Here is a 15,510-nt window from a genome sequence, read left to right on the forward strand (position 1 = left end):
AAAAACAATTTAGCTCGAAGAAAGCATGAGGTATCCGAGCTATATACACATATGTGTATACCACAATTTATAGCTAGTCTATAGCTTGTCTGATAACATAAGTTAAAAGTCTAGTGATTAAACAATAAATTAATAAAGACATTCCTGGATGACATATGACTTTAAATTCCCGAACAATGAGCTATTGACCAGATTTTAAGATAAACATGTATTCCTATTACTACTGATTTTAAGATAAACATGGACTCCTATTACTACTTGCTTTATCTCAAATCACGTGATATATACAATTTTTATTAGTTTCTCCAGAAAAATATGACATCTTTGTTTTATTGGTAACTATTTTAATTTTAATATTCACACTTTACCCTGAATGATATTACTTGTTGGGATTCTCATCTTCGCTCATTCTAATGAAAGGCATATTACCATTCATTTTAAAAGAACAATTTTGATATTTTGCGTATATATGACTTACACGCCAAAATCTTTTTACTCTTTTAAATTTCATGTAACATTAAATAAAACGGAGGGAATATTTAATCACGGAGACGCGGCAAAAGAAGGTGGCATCCATTGATTTGAAACAGCGACTGGTTCTAGCTCCAAGTATCGCTAATTAAGACCTATGGGATTTAAAATCATATTAAATTAGGTATTTGTTGATTCGCAGAAGATGGTTATCAAATTGTAAGCATATATTAATTTTTTCCATGATGTGATCGTGTTTTATATTTGGGTCAGAAGACCAAACCATATGATAACTTTGAATATATCTTTTCGTATAAAATTAGAGCTAGTTAAAGACTAATACAAAGTTGGCCATGAAGCAAAGTCAATACCTGCTCTTAGGACACTCAACTATAAATAGAGAACTTCGCCTTCACTTCTCATCATCCAAATCTTCTTTACATTTTAAGCATTCCATTTCAATTCTATCTTCTAGTGAGCACAACAAAATGGCTATCTCATTCAACAATTGTTCCACTCTTATGATATGCATGATTTTGCTTCTTCCTGCGCTTTGCTATTGTAGTGAAACCTATGATTCCAAAGCTACCTATTATAAGACCTCTGATGGTAAAGGAACACCAAGTAAGTCACCTTTTTCAAGTTAATTTCCCCTGTTGTTATTGCTCAACTATTTGTTAATTTCTAATTACATTGATTAATTTAACCTTTGAATTTAATTTCCATATATATTTGATCAGCTGGAGCTTGTGGTTATGGAGAGTATGGAAGATATGTCAATGACGGCCTGGTTACCGCGGCATCCTGGAAGCTCTATAAGAATGGAGTTGGCTGTGGTGCATGCTACCAGGTACTTTATAGGCGGAGTTGCCACAACCATTATGCATATATAGATCGAATTCAAAATTTGAATCTTATGAGTTTGAATCCAGACTCTATCATAGTCCATGTGAATTTTTTAATACATATAGTTAGAAGCTCTTTATGAGTTCGAACGACCCGTAACATATGCACTACATCAGCCCATGTTTGTAGCTTTTTCCATGGAAATAAATACTTGCATGCTACTTGTATTATGTCTTTAAAGTAACTACTTATATAGTTTTAAGCAAGTCATGTAGACCATAAACATACAAAATTCATATAAGTAACTCCATTTAACTTAGATCGATTCAAGTTATATATACTTACATTTGAAAATAATTATATTTATACCAACAATATAACAAAAAATTTCTCCCTCCGTCCATGTTTGACTAGCTTGGCACACCCCTTAAGAAACAATAAATAAAATGGTAATTTTATTATATCAACCCTAATTATTATATGTTAGTAAATGAATTGGAAATAATTATAATACTTAATAATAAGGGTAAAATAGGCATAAAAAGGTAAATTATCTCTCTGTTTTTTACCAAATTGGACAAGTAAAAGTGGACGGAGGGAGTACAGAACAAGTATAATTACCTACTCCTATATTATTATCGTGGGAAGTTACCAATTTTAGCAGGTCATCAATTAATGCTTATCATTAAAATTTATTCGTAATTACCTAATATATAATTGACGTGAGTATTAAGTACTACCTGTAGTAATTATAACTGGTAATACTAATTATAACTGGTAATACTAGTAATAATCAACAATATTATTTACAGGTGAGGTGCAAGGACGAGGCACTATGCAGTGACACTGGAGTTAAGGTGAAGGTGACTGACAGTGGTGAAGGACCAGGAACTGACTTCATCATGAGCACCGATGCCTTTGCCAAAATGGCAAAACATCCTAAGCTAGCTCACATGTTGTTCCCTAAGGGCGTAGTTGATGTTGATTACAAAAGAGTTTCTTGCAAATATGGCAATCTCATCATCAAAATCAATGAACATAGCAATTACCATGGTTACCTTGCCATATTGTTCTTGAACAACGGTGGTTACGCTGATATCACAGCAGTCGAGATCTACGACGTATGTATATATATATATATATATCTGCTTATTTTTTAAAATTATTTTCTTTAGTACTAGGAGGATGTTTGACTAATAAGCTGGTCAATCTAAGGGTTATAAGTATTATTTGGCTTATTTTCGAGTTTGGCAAATAAGGAAATGCTTATAAGTCAACTGTTTATAAAATCAGCCAAAAATCATAAGTTGGTTATCCCAAATTATGATTTTGTAGCTTATAAACATTTTGGTCTAAGTAAAAATCTTTTACGATTTATTCGTAATATATTTTAAATCTACAAAATACTCTTTCTTAAAACATAACTTCTAATTATCTCTATATTTTATTTTCGGCATTCGTCCTTTTTTATGCTAAATACTTTTAAATCTGTTTATCTTTTCTAAGTAACTTAAGGGACATTTCAATGTTTTAACTGAAAAGTACTTATCATCACCTTTTTACTAAACATGTTAACTATTTATATATTATCAATTTTAACACGTCTATCCAAATACATAGTTGATTATTTACAAACCTGATTTCAACACTTATTATTTATCAGCTACTTTTAATTAGCTAAACCAAATAAATTCTAGATCCAATTTTTTCTTTGTAATCTCATTACACAATGGTTGACATTTATCTTATGTGAGTCAAAGGAAACCGACAAATTGAACTGATTGCGTAAAATATATGACATCGTGAGTGATTATAAGATAAATCCTTAGCTAGCACATCTAACAATTCAATAAAATTCTAGACATTTGACATAACATTAATTTTGGGTTGATTTATACAGGCAAAAACCTACAAATGGATACCAATGAGGAGGTCATATGGAGCTGTCTTTGACTTGGCTAACCCACCAAAGGGAATTCTGAAGCTGAAGATCCAAATAAAAGAAGGTGAAACAACCAAATGGGTGCACTCTGACAAAACTGTGATCCCTGATTACTGGAAGCCTGGCAATACCTATGAAACTGACGTTCAGATTCCTTGAGCAAATAAAGTATTTGTTCTTTTAAAAATAAGAAATGAACCGTCAATTTATCTGTTATGGTTTGGAATCAAATGAAGTTTAATTTGTGTAGGTCATCAGCCATTATATATACATGGTTTGACCAAATGTTTGTGTGTTAAATAAGGCTGATATTCGGGTATTAAATTCTTGTAAAGAAAATTATCAATAAAATTATTATCGTATGTTTATGTTATATATATGAAGTTTGTCTTCATGACATTTCCTTAAATTGCAATACTTCGAACATATGATTCGCGAAATCCTATAAACCATTTTGAGCACAAGTTACATCATTTGGTCGTGGACCCATTAACAGGCGGATATACCTAATATTCCGTGTTATGATTTTTTTGAGAGATATGCAAACAACAAGCTAGAAAATATGAATAAAAATCAGCTCATATAAATTTTATTAATCATAAGCCTTTATATAGGTATATAAATAAAGTATTAGACTCCTCCTACAACTAAAGTAATAGACTCTTACTAAGATTAAAAAACTAAATATTCTATTAAATCCACTATTAGACTCCTCCTATAACGAAATAACTAATTATTCTAGAAAACTATAGCAGTAAGGGATGCAAAATCCAACACTCCTCCTTGCTTCTGTTGCTGCAGTCTAAAAAATGTAACGACCCGCTAGGTTGTTATGTGCATTTGGACCATTTTACCCCTGCCCGTACATTTCTGAGACTAGGTGTGAGTCTAATGGAAAATTAAATAGTTGGAATTATAAAATAAAGGCATTTGATTGTACTTGTGCACTTGTTTAAAAACTTGACTTATTATCATTGGGGGGGGGGGGGGGGAGGGGTTTGCCTTAGTAAACTAGACCTCCGTTATGAATTTCGAGACCTCGGGTGAGTCTGTAGCGTGTTTTTACATATGTGTGCATTTTTGGTTTGTGTCTGTAGGGCCTCGGATTGATGTTGGGATTTTGGGTGAAAATCTAGTAGAAAATCAGAGGTCACTGGTCGAAGGCGACTGCTGCAGCGGGCGAGGGCCGCTGTAGCGAATCCGCCACAGCTGGGCGTCGGTCGCCGCCGCAGGATTTCGGGAAGTTGGAAAGTTCGCCATAGCGGGTAGGGGACCCCTATAGTGGGACTGCTACGGCGAATCGGGCGAGTTAATGAGGTCCGCTGTAGCGGGGGTATTTTCCACTACAGCGAGACCGCTGCAGCGGTCGACGCGAGACAAAAACCCACTTTTATATTGCTGACTTCGAGGCATTACCCACATAACTCCAAAAACTGTTCCCAAGAAAGTGAGAGGCAAATTTCCTAGAATCTTGGTGGATTCTTCTTTGAGGTTAAGTCTTAACCTTTTTCCTTGTTCATTTCATTATCATCTTTAAGTTCATATGCTAGTTAAGGTTCTCTAATGGTAGATGAAAAGACTAGAACCCTAGAATTAGTAGACCCTTAAATAATTGATGGGTTATTGATTTTATTGTTGTTTAATCATCTAAGAGTGTAGGTGATCACTTTCTAGGATGAAAAATTGATTATTTATGATGAGAATTGTGTATTGTGACTTAGGGTTCCATTAAAATGGTAACTTTGGCCTAAAATCTGTTTTGAAGGGAGTGACTTATTAGAAAGCCCATAAATTGGAAGATTATGATTGTTGGGTTTGAGATTATGATAAATTTATTATTAAATGATAGTTCACCCATTTGAAAGGGGTAGAAGTAATTGGATCTCCTTCCCCAATTGTTTTTCTTATTTGGCTAGAAGGTCTATTCTTACTTAGCATTATATTGCTAGACTTTGAGCGTTTCGAAGCAAACTAAAGGAGAAAGCTCTTGCGGAGTAGCGTGCATTACTCCAATTCTGCATCTGAGTTAGGTTATGGTTTACTTGAGTTAGACTTTGATTAGTTGATTATATATGTAGTAGAATTGATGGGAGAAAGAATGTATAGGTCTTCGGACATGACGTATGGTTGGATATTACTTAGGTTGGTACTGATTGCTGAATTATGTGGGCTTGTCATTACTTTATGTACTGAAACCCGAGTTGTATTTGCTATGTTATAAGAAGGAAGGAGTCAATATATACTCTTCTTGTTGATTGACATGACTTATGCATTTATGCTATTGTTGAGTTGAATTATCTGAGTCATGTTATGACTTGTGGCATAGTGCCTTGTATTTCTTGACACTGACATTATTGACTGAACATGTTCCACATTGACTGTTGAACTGGAAATACGTTGAGATTCATATTGTGATCATATATATATATATATATATATATATATAATATATATATATATATATATATATATATATATATATATATATATATATAAAGTCACATTTGACAGTGGGTGAGGATGTGGCTTAGCTATGGGCTCATGATCTGAGGTCAGTTCCGGAGTGAGTGGTATATGGACACCATAGGTCCCCTGCAGATCATGGCTAATGAGCGAAAATAGTCGTTGGCATGTGTGTATTGTTGAGATACTATCATTCGTTACGTTGCATTGCATTGGACTTATCTTAATCTTGTGATGCATTGTTGATTTGTTGATGTTTGACTTTGACTTATCTTAATGTGGAGGAATCTGGCACACAATCTGCATTAAAAAAGGGTATAGCAAGGTAGTATCAGTACAAACACTATGTATCGGTAGATATCATGGGCCGACTAAGATTAGTATCATGCATACGTTTATAAAATCATGCAAGGTAGTATCATGCATACCTGTTGTGTTGTTGTGCCTATCTGCCTATTTTGTTGATTTTATGATCGTATGTATGATACTAATCTTAGTCGGGCTATGATTCCACTGATACATAGTGTTTCTACTGATACTACCTTGCTGCACCTTTTTTGAGTGCAGATTGTGTGTCAGATTCGTCCAGACCTCACCTTTAGCCTAAGGCCATTTTCCGTTCAAATCAGAGGGTGGGCTCCTATCCATACCATGCCGCCTGAAGATCCTTCCTTATTGATGTCTATTTCATTTCTTGACACTTATGTTATTTCAGACAGTTATTTACTCTTTAGACAACTTTATGTTTTAGAGTCCTTGTAAGATGACTTTCGAATTTTGGGGTTGTAATAGTTAGACTTCCGCATATTTATTTTATTTATCGCATGACTAGACAGTTTTATGGTTTATTCTTGTTATGGATTTATAATTGTACAATTGAATGAATGATTGGTTAGACGGATGGTTCGCCCACCAGGGGGGTTAGTGTGGTTGCCCTATATATTTGATACCTTCTCCTACAATGAAACCAATAACCCCAACCCCGTTAGTCATCCCATCAATTACTCGTCAAACAAAAAAATGAGTAAATTCAGCTAATCCTCTTATCCCACCAACAAAGAATCTTGTATAAAAAGCATCTATGTAAGCACGATTATATGACCAATCATAGATGCCATTGAGACTTTTGTCCCAGAGAATTCTCTCAGGGCCCCTTTTAACAAAAAAAAAATAATTAACTCAAAATTTTTTAAAGAAGAATAAATGGGTTTATATAAAAAGAATGCTATAAATATTCCGAAATAAGCTATACTGACTGAAAGAACTGCATCCTTTAAAAGTTCATTCCAATCCATGGTTGGGTCGTGATAGAAAAGTTGTTCCTCCTTAATACGACTCTACCAATTTGTGCTTGTGGATTTCTTTTTGAGTATTTTTTTTTTTAACTTGCACACATTGATAATATGAGTCTTTCTTCTTCTTCTTGAACTCAATTTTCTTGATTTTTTTCATCACATGCTTCAAGTATTTCGTGAATTTTTCTATTCCGTCGATTGAAAATAATTTTGTAACTTTATTTTCAAACGGAAGAGAATTATTCTTACACATTGTAAGATTTCTTAACTTCATCTTCACTAACCAAAAATGATGGTTTTCACTAGTGAAGGTTTGTGAGACATTCAAAGAGAGACTATTGCTTGTCATGATTGAAAAAATAAGGTTAAAAAGTAATATATATGGATTGAAAAATGATAGTGGTTGAAAATAGCCCTGAGCGTTAAAAATAACCACGGGTTAAAATTGGTTGAAAATAGCCCTGAGCTAAATAAGCACGGGTTAAAATTGATTGAAAATAGCCCTGAGGTTAAAAATAAGCACGGGTTAAAATAGTTTGAAAATAGTTATGGGTTAAAAGTGGTTGAAAGTATTCTTTTTCACAGACCCATAAAGATCAATGAAGGCGTTGATGCCACTTGTTGGGATTGAAATAATAAGAGAGTCATGCGGAAGCTAACAATTGCAAACCTTGAACAACGATAAATCAGACAACAAAGAAAAACATAATAAAAGAGGAATAATATTCTAATATTATTTGATCAATTGATCTACATATGAAAAACTAATATAAAAGCATAAAAACTATCAAGAGAATAATCTCCCTCTAAACGAAACTCTTTTAATGACTACATTGTAGATGATTTTGTTTTGTGAATGAGAAGAACAAATCTTCTATTTATAGAAGAACAAATCTTCTATTTATAGAAGTCTAAATCTTCTCCTACAAGAAAAGGAATAAATATGGTAGAATCATTTTTCACAAAGAATACTTTTTCTACCAAGAAATTCCTTTTGAAGTAATGTCACGTCCCGAACCATGGCCTGGGCGTAACACGACACTCGGTGCCTGACTGCATGTGACCGAGCGAACCAACTGGCTGGCTGAATCAACATGTGACATCAAAACATACTAAATACGAAAATAATACTAACACATGCTGATCTACTAAAAGTCTGTCTGAATATCATAAATGCAGAAATACTGAATAAGCCCGAAAGTCTGAATAAGTAGCCGACAAGGCTAACACAAAGCTCGCTAAACATCGACCGATCGCATCTATAGTCTATGAAGCCTCTAAGAATAATAAAGTCTGATTGTTTATCCCGACAAGGCCCCCGGCATGCCTGACTAGAAATACTGAAAAGACTGTAAAGTGTGATAACGCCCCGAGGGAACTGGGGCTCACCAAATAGCTGGTACGATAATCCTAGCGCTCTGAATCGTCAACCTGTAAATCGTTACCTGCATCATTAAAACGCAGCCCCCGGCAAAAAAGGGACGTCAAGTACATTTGAATTGCTCGGTATGTAAAGCAACCGAAAGAAAGAAGCGTAAATACCGAAACCGAAAAGCGATAATCGAACCGAAATAAGGAAGTAAAGATATGAATACTCCTTTCGTTCGAATGAGGAACCACACCGTTTATCTTAGTAAATAATGCGGCCTCGTGTCCAATATATATGTGCACAAGCGCGGCCTCCGCCCAAGTATACGTATACATAACTGTGGCCTTAGGCCCAATAACACAGGTGTTCATCATTAAACAATTTACATAAAAGAACTGAGAATCATGCTGAAAGATAGAACACCGACATACTGGACACTTATTCACTCATACATGTATTCATGAACTGATTATGAGAACTGAAGCTTTAACTATTTATAAACATGCTGAGTATTCTAGACTAAGACTCATGGGTATCAAACACAAGTCTATATCGATTACGTACTGAGCTCACAACGTTCGGAATGAAAGTCATGAACGAATTACGAAACTAGAGAATAGAAGTTCTGCAACTATTCAAGGAACTAAGCTTAACTATATTTCTGAGGCAATTAGTAACGTTGTAAAATAACGTGGCGTAGGGAGAATCATTAACATTCCCAAACATAGAGAGTTAGCCTCACATACCTTAATTCCAGCCTTTGAGCGTAATACAATGTTTGTCAACCCTTTCAACTTTAATCTATAGCAATACAAGTCAAAGGGATTCTATATTAGCAATAATATCCATGCTTTGATCATCTAAGCATTTTATCAAACACTTGGTGGGCATGAAGCTCCACAATCTCCATTAATGGTGTTTCTTCGCCCAATTACCCAATCTCTTGTTTCTAGGTGATTCTACAATCTCAAATAGATACAATTAATATCATTCTTCATCACCCATATGATTACAATAACCCTAAGTCAAAAATCCAAACCATACAATAGTTTATACGTTTCTTACTATCTAACCCATTAACTTATCTCTCAAGAACATAGAGTCCATAATCACCAACTCAAATCTATAATTGATTGGAAATAGGAAAGTCTTACATACCTTAATCGCTCCAAAGCTTTTGGAGAAGAATCCCAAAAATATTAACTTGAATCCTTGAGAAGGGTTTTCTTGAGAACCTTAGGATTGTAGAGTAGAATCTTGTTAACAATCCATATATGGGTGTTAATCCTTGCTAATATGATGGAATAATACTTGGGGTTTGAGGAAGAATTCACAAGGTTTGGGGAAGGTCTAGGGTATTTTCTTTTCAAAAAGTAGGCCAAAGATGAAGTAGAATGAAGGTTTAAGAAAATTTCACGTTCTGGGGGTTTTTATAGACGAGCAAGGCGCGTGACGCATCTTGTGAATCACACATTTAACCCGTGAAATGCAATCCTGATGCACAACGTGTCAGAGGGGCATGATTTTTGATGTTCAATCCCGTGAAATGCGGGATCGACCACAGGATGATCCTGCAAAATGCAGGTTAGTAAAACGGTCATAACTTTTTACTCATAGGTTTTTTTGGGCTCCACAATATACCATTGGAAATATATTTCAAAGGGCTACAACTTTCATGTTTTGAGTTTTCTCAAATTCTCAAAGGATTTACACGAAATCGGGATGGAAGTCAGACGTATCGAAAACTTAGCCGATTCTATCGAATCTTAAGCACCTCACTATTCGTCTTGATTCCAAACCAACTATTTCCACCCAAACTCATACCTATGAGACTTCATATGGATAAAATGTCACGTTAACACTCATTTAATTCATGCCTAACTCGAATTTACGCAGTGTTACAAGTAAAACACAATTATGGTAAAATAAAAATAAGGTATGAATGCTCATTACTAAACTTGTTGAAGAGATGAAATATAACCAAGGTATATCTTTTTTATCAGAGGTTGAATTGATCATCGAAGAAGAATTGCCAAAATTATGATCATCTGGGAAAATCAAACTTCCATCGAAGAGAAGCAAATGGCCAAAAATTCGTAGATACATGAAGTTTTCGGTACAAAATCAAACTTGCATCGAAGAGAAGCAAATGAAAGGCTTTCATAAAAATCATGTAAACGTCACTATATTCAATAAATATTAAACTTTGAATCCATATCCTTAAAACTAAAAGATGTTTAGTATAAAAAATCGTAAAGGTAGAACGCATCAAGTTTAAATCTTGAATCCGCCTCCAGATCCATCTATTTAGGCGCTAACATCGTAAAAAAGGAAGGTTTATCGTTATATATCAAACCAATTGAGCATTACAACAGCTAGAAAATTCACAATGGATCAAATTTGCTACAATGAAACCTCTCAATAACGGCATCATTTATCAGGATATTTTTTTGTTGTTATAGTGAAATGCTATTATAGAGAGCATATAATATAACATATAACATGAGAATCGGTACCAAAGAAAACTAGACCGTTACAGTGAAATATTATTATAGAAAATAGTTGTTAATTATAGAAAGGTTTGGTTGTAGCATATTTTCTAGTTCCTAATTCTCAAAAGAATTTAATTATTTGCTACCTATACCATCATTGTGCTACCTGTAAGACTTATCATTAATTAAGAACTCTAATGTTATGATGCAAGACGTTCTATAAGGTTCTCTTGATTTTAATAAATTACATGGCTTTCCAGAAACTCTCTAGTCCACCTGTAAACAAAAATGGAAACAATAGACGCGTCTTAATAACTACCAAACAAAATTTAAGTAAGACATAATTGCCATATTTATCTCTTCTAGTGGTAGGATTACAATCATGCAAATTCAATCATCAAGGATACAAATAACTCATTTGTACATTTTTATTTTATTTTTAAAAAGGCTACTACTTAATCTCCACTTGGTTTCCACTGGCCATAGTGGGAAGATATATGTGGCAAAGAAATGACCCTCTTCTGACCCTCTTTAGCTATACTATAAATATATGGCATTTCATCTTTGGAGCTTTCTCAACCCACATTAAGTCCTTAATTTCTTTTTAATCCACTTGTTCTCTTCCTTACTCCTTTTAATTCCCAAAGATGGAAAACTCTCTTAAACATTGTACTCTGCAACTGTGCCTAATCTTGATCTTGCCTGCTCTGTGCTATAGCCAAACTTATGTATCAAAAGCAGCCTTTTATAACACAGAGGATGGCATGGGCAATCCAAGTATGTTCATGCTGCGTCAATTGGTTTTCTTAATTCTTTATAAATTTGTTTTAATTTTACGTTTTTTTTATTAAACAAATGTTATTTTTACACATTTAAAAATAACATACAGGATATCATTATAGGGACATTTTCTTCTATTCAAATAGAAAAGGATCCAATTGACCCATTTCTACTTTCCATGGTACACAACATACTATATTCCATTTGAGCACTGAGAATAATTTGAGTTCTTGTCAACAGTCAAATTAAGACATTCTATGATATTTGGTCGTTAGAAAATATATTCCAAGGAAAATATCTTTCACGAAGAATCAAGAAAATAAGTCGATTTTCTTTACGACTATCTCAACTTTTAGCTTTATATCATTGCTCTAACCAACACTTATACACTATTGAATACCAAAAATTTTCCATCTGAACACTACCTGATTTCCTAACATTATTATCAATCTTAAATTAATTTTTTGTACGAAATCTTTTTTATGTTCACCATCCAAAAACTGGAAAACATTATCCAGAAAACAATTTTCATAAAATGACTTAAATTCCACAAACTCATATATACCATATCTGTTACATTTAATCGTATACATTTGATTCAGGTGGAGCTTGTGGGTATGAAGAATATGGAAGAACTGTGAACAATGGAGAAGTTTGTGCAGTCTCTAGGCGTCTATTCAAGAATGGTGCTAGCTGTGGTGGATGCTACCAGGTACCAATATTTTGCGTATAATTACTAAATTTTACCTACTGTAACAAGTCATAAAATTATTATGTTTACAAAATAAATGAACTCCACTGTAAATGAACTCCACTGTCATAAAAGTATCTTTTATCACATTAAACTAATTGAACTTTTCACACTATAATAACACGATCACAAAATTAGTTACGTCACATTAAATCAGGGAAATAATTAACCAAAACCCCCATTTTAAAAAAATATTACAATTCGTGCATAAAGGAAAAAATATTTATAAAAATATTTAGCACGTGCGTATGTTGTATACCTTCAAGAATATATAATTCATATATTATATATTTTAATGTAGTATGTACTGTTTTTAATGGGCGAATTTTTATAAATGGGTATAAGCGGGTGATTACCCATGTAAAAGTCTCATTTCAGGAAATTTGTGATGATCTCACATGTGCACAAAATGTTAATAGCTCTTCATTTTTTGTGGATGGATTTTTAAGGTAAGGTGCAGAAATAAGGGACTATGTTCCCAAGAGGGAGTAAAAGTATTGGCTACTGACCATGGAGAATCGCATGGAACAGACTTTATTCTAAGCTACAGAGCATTTGCAAGATTGGCCAAACAATCAAGCACGGCTCAGGTTCTTTTTGCAAAAGGCACAGTTGATGTAGAATACAGAAGAGTTTCTTGCAGATATGGATCCAACATCATGGTTAAGATCCATGAACATAGCAAGTATCCTGATTACCTTTTACTAGTTGTTATGAACCAGGGTGGTGCTAGTGACATCCTTGCACTCGAAGTCTACGAGGTTTGTGTGCATCCTTATTTAGCAATTTTCGGCAATTTTATTTTCTTTGTTATATAATAATAGCAAAATTAGCTCATGAAAGTATAACTCGGTTTGGGTGAATTCATGGTCCTCCAACTTATTCACTCAGCCTATTTTATTTTACTTAATTCAGTCAATTTAAAAGTTGGTAAGATTTGAGCTAACGTAGCCTAAACTGACTCATGAGAAACTTTATCATTTTTTTTTTTTTTTTTTTTTTGGGTGTATTTCATATGTTACGTGTAGCCATAACAAAGAAAAAAAGGTTTTATCAATTTTGCTTTGTTATTACACAAATTATAAGAAAACAAAGAAAGAAGGACAAAGGTGCAAATATACTCCTCAACTTTGCGATTGAGAGTCGATATACCCCCCGTTAAAAAAGTGGTGTATATATACCCTTGCCGTTACAAAATGGTGCAAAAATAAAACTTGGTAGAGTTAACCGGGTTGGAGTGTGACACATTACTTAACCCATCTTGACATAGCTCAACTGAGGTCAAGTAACATTTGGACAGGTTAATGACTCGTCTATATATGTAAAAATTGCTTGGGCTAGCCATTTTTCGAAAAATTCTTGAAAAGTATACACTTTTGATGCGGGGACACCATGATAGTGTCATGAATTTCGAACTTAAAACAAGTGAAAAATCTATGACAGTATCATGGATTAAAAAAACTGGCTACTTTTTAAAGACTTCTATACTCCATTCCATAATAAATGGTTTTTGAGGCTTTGTAATTTTTTTCAAAATAAGTGGTGCTTTAGGATTTCAAAAATATTTTGGGCAGATTCTTCCAAAATTGTCGTTATTTAGATAATCAAGATTCATTAACTACTTTTTCTTTTTCTAGGCATTTATGTATGTAAGAACAATTTGATTAGGGGTAAGTTAGTAAAAACACTCCTAATTTTCTATGAGTGAGCAATTTCTTAAGGGTTGTGCATGAGCTGAAAGAATCACTTATTATGGAACGGAGGGAGTATTTGTTTGTATTTTTCAATTACAAATCTGGAAAATGACTATTTTTTTAATTTTGTCCTATGTTTATTAATTCCGTCCATTTTGATCAATTCAAATTCAATCCAACCAATCCATTTAACACCCCTGGTGGATATATAAGTAGTATATTGAGTTATTTTTCTATTAAAAAAGTTAATTTTTTGACTTTAGTACAATAATATATTAGTTGAATAAACACTTGTGAAATTTTAATATTTGTTTTTGTAATAATGTAGGAGGAAACAAGTTCATGGATATCAATGAGAAGGGCATATGGTGCAGTTTGGGATTTGTCAAATCCACCAAATGGAGACCTTCAAGTGAGGTTCTTAGTTAGTGCTGCCGCTGAGACCAAATGGGTGCAGTCAGAGAGGGCTATAATTCCAGCTGAATGGACTGTTGGAGAAACCATTGAGACCGACATTCAAGTTTCTTAAGCAATTTAAATATTACTATGCAATATATTTTCCAACATATATATTATTGCCTTTCTAGGCAATTACTAGTATATTTCCTATATAGCTATTAGTAGGTCGGACGAATTCACGTCGTGTGTGATGAGTAGGTGCTAGGATGTTTGTGTTGATTATAATGATGACCTTAGTCATATACTATGTCGGGTGATGAGTAGGTGCTAGGATCTTTGTGTTGATTATAGTGATGACCTTAGTCATATACTATGTACTGCTCGAATGTTATATATAATATATGAATAAAGTTCACTCTTTTTGTTTAATTTTCTTGATAAAATATAATATCTTTTCTAATATAATATATGAATAAAGTTCACTCTTTTTGTTTAATTTTCTTGATAAAATATAATATCTTTTCTGAGTTGTAAAATGTCACGTTCTGGAATAATATTAATTGCTCAAAATTGAAGTCTTAAGGGTACCTGAAAAATGCCATACGCATACCTTTTGGGACTTGCGATTCAAGTTTTAAAAAGGGATATCTACATGGCATAACTAACTATTAGTACATACTTATATTTAGTAGCTATAGTTTAGATTAATTATATTCTATAGCTATAAGTAATATGTTAAATACAATTAATAACTACATAAATATTTAAAGCAGAATACTTTATTTTTACAATTTATAATATTTTTTTTCTTAATTGCTTTTTCTGCTCAGCCGCCTGAGCTCCGGCCACCGAAGCCGCCGCCACAACCACGCCGAAAATCGTCAGATCTGGCCGAAAACGCCACCATAAGAGCTTTTGAAACCACAAAAAATAACCAGATCTATGTAGCTATTAACCAGATTTATGTAGCTATTAACCAGATCTGCATTTGAAACCACAAAAAAATTG

The 15,510-nt window shown here is 33.5% G+C and overlaps 2 protein-coding genes across 2 annotated transcripts; both read left to right on the forward strand.

The window, feature by feature from the left end:
- The first annotated feature begins 886 nt into the window (after window positions 1-886).
- Window positions 887-3,632, forward strand: LOC132030297 (expansin-like B1). The gene is made up of 4 exons (XM_059419869.1): window positions 887-1,095; window positions 1,212-1,321; window positions 2,130-2,438; window positions 3,218-3,632. The coding sequence occupies exons 1-4, from the start codon at window positions 960-962 to the stop codon at window positions 3,416-3,418; spliced, it is 756 nt and encodes a 251-aa protein (XP_059275852.1). The 5' UTR covers window positions 887-959; the 3' UTR covers window positions 3,419-3,632.
- Window positions 3,633-11,417: 7,785 nt separating this feature from the next.
- Window positions 11,418-14,925, forward strand: LOC132069410 (expansin-like B1). The gene is made up of 4 exons (XM_059462762.1): window positions 11,418-11,655; window positions 12,261-12,370; window positions 12,859-13,170; window positions 14,432-14,925. The coding sequence occupies exons 1-4, from the start codon at window positions 11,526-11,528 to the stop codon at window positions 14,630-14,632; spliced, it is 753 nt and encodes a 250-aa protein (XP_059318745.1). The 5' UTR covers window positions 11,418-11,525; the 3' UTR covers window positions 14,633-14,925.
- The last annotated feature ends 585 nt before the right edge of the window (window positions 14,926-15,510 follow it).

Source organism: Lycium ferocissimum, chromosome 9, assembly GCF_029784015.1.
Source record: "Lycium ferocissimum isolate CSIRO_LF1 chromosome 9, AGI_CSIRO_Lferr_CH_V1, whole genome shotgun sequence".
Classification (NCBI taxonomy): Eukaryota; Viridiplantae; Streptophyta; class Magnoliopsida; order Solanales; family Solanaceae; genus Lycium; species Lycium ferocissimum.

What these genes read in the sequence shown, in the direction of transcription:
- LOC132030297 (XM_059419869.1), top strand. Translation starts at nt 960, where the DNA reads ATGGCTATCTCATTCAACAATTGTTCCACTCTTATGATATGCATGATT. An exon ending in TGATGGTAAAGGAACACCAA is followed by an intron (nt 1,096 to 1,211) that starts GTAAGTCACCTT and finishes ATATTTGATCAG; the next exon opens with CTGGAGCTTGTGGTTATGGA. An exon ending in GCTGTGGTGCATGCTACCAG is followed by an intron (nt 1,322 to 2,129) that starts GTACTTTATAGG and finishes TATTATTTACAG; the next exon opens with GTGAGGTGCAAGGACGAGGC.
- LOC132069410 (XM_059462762.1), top strand. Translation starts at nt 11,526, where the DNA reads ATGGAAAACTCTCTTAAACATTGTACTCTGCAACTGTGCCTAATCTTG. An exon ending in GCTGTGGTGGATGCTACCAG is followed by an intron (nt 12,371 to 12,858) that starts GTACCAATATTT and finishes TGGATTTTTAAG; the next exon opens with GTAAGGTGCAGAAATAAGGG. An exon ending in TTGCACTCGAAGTCTACGAG is followed by an intron (nt 13,171 to 14,431) that starts GTTTGTGTGCAT and finishes GTAATAATGTAG; the next exon opens with GAGGAAACAAGTTCATGGAT.